Source organism: Salminus brasiliensis, chromosome 17, assembly GCF_030463535.1.
Source record: "Salminus brasiliensis chromosome 17, fSalBra1.hap2, whole genome shotgun sequence".
NCBI classification, from domain to species: Eukaryota; Metazoa; Chordata; class Actinopteri; order Characiformes; family Bryconidae; genus Salminus; species Salminus brasiliensis.
Window position 1 is genome coordinate 17,351,434 of NC_132894.1, and position 7,928 is coordinate 17,359,361.

At 38.4% G+C, this 7,928-nt stretch overlaps 1 protein-coding gene across 2 annotated transcripts; it reads right to left on the bottom strand.

The window, feature by feature from the left end:
- Positions 1-77: 77 nt before the first annotated feature.
- Positions 78-7,243, bottom strand: soul4 (heme-binding protein soul4). 2 transcript variants are annotated; one of them, XM_072660750.1, is made up of 6 exons: positions 7,173-7,243; positions 6,141-6,321; positions 5,380-5,471; positions 5,082-5,223; positions 4,571-4,754; positions 78-2,714 (listed from the first exon to the last, which is right to left on the bottom strand). In XM_072660750.1, exons 2-6 carry the CDS (start codon positions 6,298-6,300, stop codon positions 2,540-2,542), a joined length of 753 nt encoding a protein of 250 aa, XP_072516851.1. In that variant the 5' UTR covers positions 6,301-6,321; positions 7,173-7,243; the 3' UTR covers positions 78-2,539. The 2 variants fall into 2 exon arrangements, with proteins under 2 accessions (XP_072516851.1, XP_072516852.1); XM_072660751.1 differs by lacking the exon at positions 7,173-7,243 and adding an exon at positions 6,902-6,922.
- Between the last annotated feature and the right edge of the window lie 685 nt (positions 7,244-7,928).

A 7,928-nucleotide genomic window follows, 5' to 3' on the forward strand; every position in this document is an offset into this window, starting at 1 on the left:
CTACCGGACTGCGCTTTGTTCACGGTCTGTGCCCTGTTTTTAAGACGAAACGTCTTGCAGCAATGAAAGAGAGACGATTGAAGATCTTAGATAACTTTATTTATTTCCCACCAGGTCAACGACAAGTTACGCAGTCGAAGGTCCAGAAGATTGATTAATTTTATTTACATCTCTCTCATATTAAAATAATGCCGTTAACGCTGACCAGTTTGGGCAATTTGATTATGCGTATTAAACCAAGGTAAAATCACTAAATATAGCTACAGTTTCGAAAAGATAGTTTGATTAATAGAGTATTACAAGATAAACGCAGCAAAAAAGTGGCACAAGACAAACAGTTTAGAAACTACGACTGAGCTACAATCACTTATAATTAAAATGCAATAAAAAAAAATACTATCTGTCAGCATAAAATCTACTTAGAGCCAAGTGGTCCCATAAAATCTAGTTTAATGCTTAAAATAAATAACTTCACATAACTACACCTGAAACATTTACAGAGAGAGAGAGTGCAGTAGCCTATATTAAGACATAGGTCTAATGCACTGTCTTCTCAGTATTTATCTTTTGTCTACACAAACTAGTAGACAGATACCCTATAAAATATTGGCCACCACTTCTTCAAGGCTGTGAGGTTATAACACAATCACTGGTTTTACACAAAAATTAATTGTATTAGAATATTTAAACATAGTGATAGCACAGTGTGTGGAAATATCTACAGTCTTACGCAAATGTTTGGGCACCCTTGGCCAATTTTAGTATTTTTAGTAATAAACACAGCACCTGTAGCTACAAACATAAACCATTATTTTCGCACAGTTACTCTGTCTTTCAGAACATAAGCATTCATACAAATGATGACCAATAAGAGCTAAGTATTTCCATTCTTATCCATTTCTATAAACAAAGTTCTATCTCTGGTGTTTAGGTCAGGAGACTGTGCCAACATCACTGGCAGCAACACATCCCCAACACATGACAGATCCACCCCCCATGCTGCACATTTGGCAAGGTTTTCTTTTCATTAAATGCAGTTCCCTTTTTGTCCCCAAACATGTCTTTGCTGTTTGTGACTAGCACTTGTTTTCAAGACCCCTCTGGTGGCCTGAGGTAAGGTATCCTCATTTAGGCTTTCCCATGTATAATATGTTAATGTTCGCAATGCTGCACGCTGGAACGTTGTGCCAACAGCACACTTGGCAGTCAAATGGAGATTTATGTCATTTATGTGTAGTTCTTTATAGGTCTTATCGGTCTTCCAGATCTCATCTAGTCCTCCAAAATTCCCATGAATTTTGAAATAACATTCCACAGTGTCTTTGCCATCGATTACTTTAGTTTTCATTTATAAAGCTGGAAACCTGATTCAGATGATATTTCCAAATTACATTTGGTATTTGAGACTGTCAAAAATATAAATCAGATCTTTTGCAATGCTTGGAGCGCCTACATTTTTGCATAGGCTAAATTAATGATTGTGCCTTTTCATGTTAAGGAGGTAACTGTGCATTATGATTTACCAAAAATATTTTTTTATGTTTAATTATCTACAGAGGCTGTGTTTACTATCAATAAAAAAGCAGGAGAATTTTGCATGATCTATCATGCTTCATGAACACCTGGATTTTGTCTCAAATATAACTTAAAGAAAACAGCCAAACTGGTCAATGCATTCATAGCATACATGAAGCAAAACATTCCTATATTTTATAAGTACTCATTGATGAGTAGCACTTTCTATAAAATGATTGTCATGCATTTGGGAAACCACAAAACAGAGTGCATTACTGGCAGGATTTCCATTATTAACTGCAGAGGTAAAACAGATTTGTACTGATACACATAGCAGAACTGAGCAGTAGTGTATTTCACGTCTTCAATTCAATGTTCAAAGTGTTTTCTTAAAAGGACAGTGGGTAAAAAAAGTAGTAGTGACAAACACAATAACATGAACTAATAAACATTCACAAAGTAGACAAATCACAAAATAGACCTATAAAATATACTAGAAGGGGGATTTGGGGAATATTCCTTCTACTATTGAACCTTTTATATTCTAATTAAATTATATTTGTATGTTCGGAAATGTTAGACTATTTTCATGACAGAAAACCTTGATCTGTATGTCAGCAAGGGCTAGAATAAAAAAATCAAAACTGAGAACCATGAAAAAAAAAGATCACTGAAGCAGTGCAAAGTACATGCTCTTCAATACTTACAGCTTATTAGCGAGGCCACCAAACCGTTACACCATTCAAATGAGTGACGTGCTTAGTACTTGTAATGAAATTACGTGCTACAGCCATCATATGGTCTTCTGTATTGTTGAAAACATAACTGTACCTGACCTTCAAGTGTCCTCAAAATCTTCAGAGTTCCGCCTGAGTCAACACTGTTGATAATATTAGCCATTTTGAGACGTTTGGTCTTTCTCTCTGCTGCAACGGGGGATGTAATAATCATTACAGGAGTGTGTTTTGTATGTGTGAGCGTGTGAAGTTGGGGTGCGTTGGGGTAGAAGTACAGCAGAAAGTTCTTAAGGGTCCTGGCGGATAAACCAGATCTCATTTCGACGGCTTGGCACCCCTGGGTTCTCATAAACAGCCACCATGTAGGTGTCACGGTGAACATTTTCAGACACGCCCAGCAGCTCCCATAGCAGGCTGATCTGTCGGGAGATAGTCTCTTCTGTGGTGGTGCCAAAGAAAACCCTGACAGAAGAAAATACTTAAATCAGTCTACACTTTTAAACAGAGAGCAGCAATTACTCATTAAACTTCACTTTATGGTAATTTCAAGCTCTATAGCAACCATATTACAACCTACTCATTATAAATAAACTTACTACAATCACAGGACTGGATTTTTTTTTTGTTATTCACCAGTTAGTAGGTGATTTAACTGACATATTATTTCTGAAATGTATTAGGAATGCTATATTAATCCTGGTTAGTGCTTCCCTGTACTCTCAAAACAGTCTCATCATCAGCCTCTTCATTTCATAGCTTCTACAAGATGTTGGAAATATTCCTTTTTCTGGTCCATTATGGGGTGTTTTTTTAAGACTTGTCAGGTGTACTTTAAAGCTGCAAATCTCCTGTTTTACCTCATCCCCCCAAAAAACTGACTGAACTGTCCTAAAAACCTAAACCTAAACTTTAGATTTGAATCAAGATATAATAGTACACGTTTATTCCTTGAATTCAAGTTTTTTTTTTCAGGCTAATGTGACAATTGACTGGTGTTTCATGACCAGGTGTGGCTTGTATCCTCATTATTTAATAACAAAGGGTAGTAGGGTAAGGTTCTGGGTTTGTTTGCATGTATTGAATTTGCACTTGGTAGCTGTTAATGGCAACTTTTAATATGCAATCCAAAAAGCCCCCCCCCCCCCTTATAATCAAGAGATGTTTTTGAATACACAGAATTTACTTCAAAATGTTTACTTCAAACCACTGTTTATACTTTAGAGGAGAAAGGCAAGATTAGACTAATAGAAACATTATTTTAAAAGAAAACAGCCGTTCAGGAACAAAATTTGGACAGATGAAACCAAGATTAACTTGAGTATTCATCATCATCATATCATAAGCATTCCAGCATCATCTGTTAAACATAATAGAGGCACTTTTAAGGCATGGGCATGCATGGCTTCCAACAGAACTGAGTCACTTTGGTGTTATATGGTGATTGGGTTGTAAACATGGGTTATGACCCAAAACACACTGCGAAAGCAATACAAGAGCTTCCTAAAGCAAAGAAATATAATGCACCTGTTTACCCAACTGAGCATGCTTTACACTTATTGAAGGCAAAAAGACCCAAAAACTAGCCACAACTGAAGGCTGTTTTAATGGAGAAAACTTAGTATTGGTGATATCCATGGATTCATGGGCATCACACAGACACTGACTACAAGGATTCTTATTCTTTAAATGATGTTAGTTGGTATGATTACTTTTGATTAATGTAAAAAATGGATGTAATTCCAAAATGTTTAATGCAATATTTTTGTTTAAATCCTTGATATTAAAATCCATGAAGAGGCTGCAAGATGATATTTGATTTTGTCACTGTCCAAATACTTATTAAACCTTGCAGTATACATACATTCTTTTCTTAGAGAAAAAATTAACTGCTGCACTTTCAAACACATTATTTTCAATGTGATGTGTAAATCAAACACAGATTTTCACACATCGACCAAGTCTCAGCGAGTCCAATAGGAGAGCAGTAGTGCATCTGTTAGCTCTCTTCAACAAGGAGGAAAGGCTAGTTTTATCTGTTTCTAAACACTAGCTGAACAATCCTAGGCTGAAAACCCACCTATCAGGAAAAGGTTTAGCATAGAAGCAGGTGTCAGCCCAAGTTGGTCTTCAGATTTGCAGTTACGAGCGTTTAAACTGAGGTGGCCTCTGAAAGAAACTTGCCCGTACACATATGCAGACCCTCCCGCGCTACCCACTTTTGCCACGTGTACTGCAAGCTGTGTTGACAGCGTGTGAGTGAGGAGCATAGCACCTACCACGACCAGTGTAAAACCAGCAGTCGAAGGCAACTGCCTTACCTGGTGATGACTCGAATGGTGTCCCTGTGTATAATGGAGATGTCTGGGTCAGAAGGCTGGGGTGGGTTGGCCTGGAACTCTGCAGGCAGGTAGTATGCTGTAAGAATGTCTTTGACAAAGCCAGTGCCGTCTTCCAGCATCGTTATTTCATTTACGACAGGCACGGTCATGCCCAAATAACGGCCTGAAATAAAGAATAAAAAATATTTTGCATTAGTTATATAGACGTGTGCAAAAATGTGTAGAATGTGTTTGTGATTCTTAGCCAGCAAGTGGAAAAAAAATTAACTATTCCATTTTCCATATTCCACTAACGTATCATTTAAAAATATGTTTCCGTTATTACTATTATTATTATTATAAAAACAATTTCCAAAATATACCAAAACAATCAAATATCCTTTTCTAAAAACAAATAATAATAATAATAATAATAATCTGAGATTTAAATTCAGATTCGAATTCAAAGTTTCACTTTGACCTCTTTTAAACGTAAAAAAGGAATGTGTACCAGCTGAGTTCTCCTTGCAGATGAAACGCATGAGTTTCATGAAGCCCTTAGAGATGCTCTGCTCATAGAGATCCTCCCCAATAGTGACACAGGCCCATTTACCTGCTGGATACACCCTCTCCTCATATATTATCTCACCAAGCTAACACACGCACACACAAAAAGAAAGAAATGAGGCAGATAAGACACAGACACACACACTTGCATTTCTATGTATTCATCAATCACTTACTAAACAAATTATAAACAGTGAAAAACTCAAACTCTTAAATATAAGCAAGAACGATACTCACAGTACCTTTTCATGCCTTGAGATGGCAGCAAATGGAACTCGCTCTTGTCCCACCTCTTGGTTTCTCCTGGTCATCTCTGTAATTGGTCCAGTCATCTCTGTGAGAAACGAAAAGTATGCATGAGCAGGAGTTAAATCTAGACATTTGACATCTGACTTTTTTTTTTTGTTTTTTTTCCCTCTTCCACTAATTGATAGGGATTTTAGGAGGAAAGCTGGTCATACAGAGCAAAACGCTGAACCTTTTCCTGATGTGTCTAAAATATTTGTACAGGAGTTAAGAGGATTTTGGAGAAGTTTGAAGTTTACAAGTTGAACTTTGAATTGTCAGAAGTTTACAAACACTGAGCGGTAAATAAAAAGTGGTGCTAAATTTGGGCCTGCACTGTTTGTTGCATACCTGTATTACGCTCGTAACAAAAACTCAGGCCATGGGACAAATCTGAACCAGTATACCGCCCACTAATATTATGAGCACAGCCATGAAGGTAGAATGAAAACTGGGGCAGTTTTCCAATGTAATACACACTTCATATACTTAACAGCGAAGAGATTTCAAGGACTGGTATTCAAGGTGTCGCATCAGTTGTAGCTGTCACCTCTTTTGCCATTACACTTTTTCCTGTTGCTCTCACCTGCTGCATGCATGATCCACAGTATGTTAAAGAGAAGCTAAAAATACTATTCTCAGAGCTACTGCCAAAGAGTCACTACCAACAGGCTTCAAAAACATCATGACATGATAGCATAAAATCCAGTAGTTGTACCTCTTGGAACGGTCACCTGATGGGTCCTGCCCACTGACTGCCAATGGGCATACAACCTTTCCTGCTCCTCGTCATCCATTGGCTCAGAGCTGTCAGTGACCTCATCATCTAAAGGCTCATCGTCCAATTCTGCAAGGTCTTCAATAGAGATGAGAGCCATTGCGCCAAATGTCAATCTGTCCTGAAATAGAGGAAGATAGAGTGGAAAATAAGATTATTTCAATGAAATTCGGATTAATTAAATAAGTAGAAAGAGAAGATTAAGCTAGACTCTACATAAATGGAAACCTTGCAAAACCGTAAACATGCAATTAATATGCAGATTTGTTGTGTTTTTTTTAATAACAATCATATCCAGAATTGCGACAGTGGACCAAAACCTGAGCTGAAATGTCATTAGCAGTAATCTGCCCCTGTGGAGGGAACACATTCCCCCAGATCTGCGGCACTGGCATATTTCTCTTAATCAAGTCTCTCGCTACCTGATATGCTAACATTTCCCGCATTTTCATGTCAACAGTTGTTCACAGAGGAAGCATTATCACCACAGCCATCGTGATGAGCAACATTAACTTGTGGAGTTAAGAGGCTGCATCTCTTCGAGCTTCACTCACACTGATTAACCGTCGACGCAGCCGCGTTTTCCACCCCCCCCCGTCCACCCGATGCACTTTATTCCCGAGAAGTAGGTCAACCCGCAACGGGGCCAAAACACAGCAGGAAATACTCGACACTTAACAGCCAACAGAGCTAGCACTCACCAAAAATCTCACAGATGCACGCGTCGTCTTAAATCCTACTCAATGTTTTCACCAAGTGTTCTGTGATCCGGGAGTCCGTCATTAATATGATTAATTAGCGAAGACTCCAGTGACTGTAAACAACAGTGCGGAACTACAACAACAGCGGGGTTTTCACACAGCCTACGATCCAGGTATAAATCAGCTGTGGTCATAAACTGCATTATTTCGCCTATTGTCTAGCTGTTCACAATACACGTTCAGTTCGTCTGGCGATCATGTGAATACTCACCTACTCAGGAGCTGCTCAGCGAAATGGCAGAAACGGCTCTCGCTGCTGGTCGCTGCTGATTCTGCGCAGTGGGCGAGTCGAGTCGTTTGTCACGTGGTGCTTGTAACGTCCAGTGTTGCTGGAGAGCAGTGGTGGAGACCGTTAGCACAGACAGGGTGAAATTATTATTTATCATTTTAAATATTAAAAAAAGATTCATATTAAATACATATACCACACGGTCCTCGCTGTTAGTCACCAGCAAATAGTTTTAAAAAATGGCCACATTTTTAAAAGAAATAAAAATACTGTGAGCGCCTGTAATATGTATGCATGTATAGAGTATAAAACAGGTAACAGCGTATATATCTTATTAATTAGATTGACATGAATATTTATTATCAGCTGTTTATGATCCAAATGAAAAAAAAACCTAAATTATTTAGCTATTTATCATAATCTTTGAAAACTGCAGAGAAAAAAGAGCATCTGAAATGTGAGGAGGTGGTTGCTATGGAGTTGTTTGCTGTTTTCTAATGTATGGCTAGGTGGTTGCTATGGTTTACCTGATGGTTGCCATGATGTTGCTTGTGGGTTGCCATAGTGTTGCTAGGCAGTTCCTATGGTCTCCCATATGGTTGCTGTGGTGTCTTGGGCAGTTGCTAGGGTGTTGGTTGTGGGGGATGGTTAAAGTTCCTTCTCAATCTTTCTGGCTTTGGTCCAGCACTTGTAGAAGATGGACAGCCCTGTCCAAATGATGTGCTTAACTGGATGCAC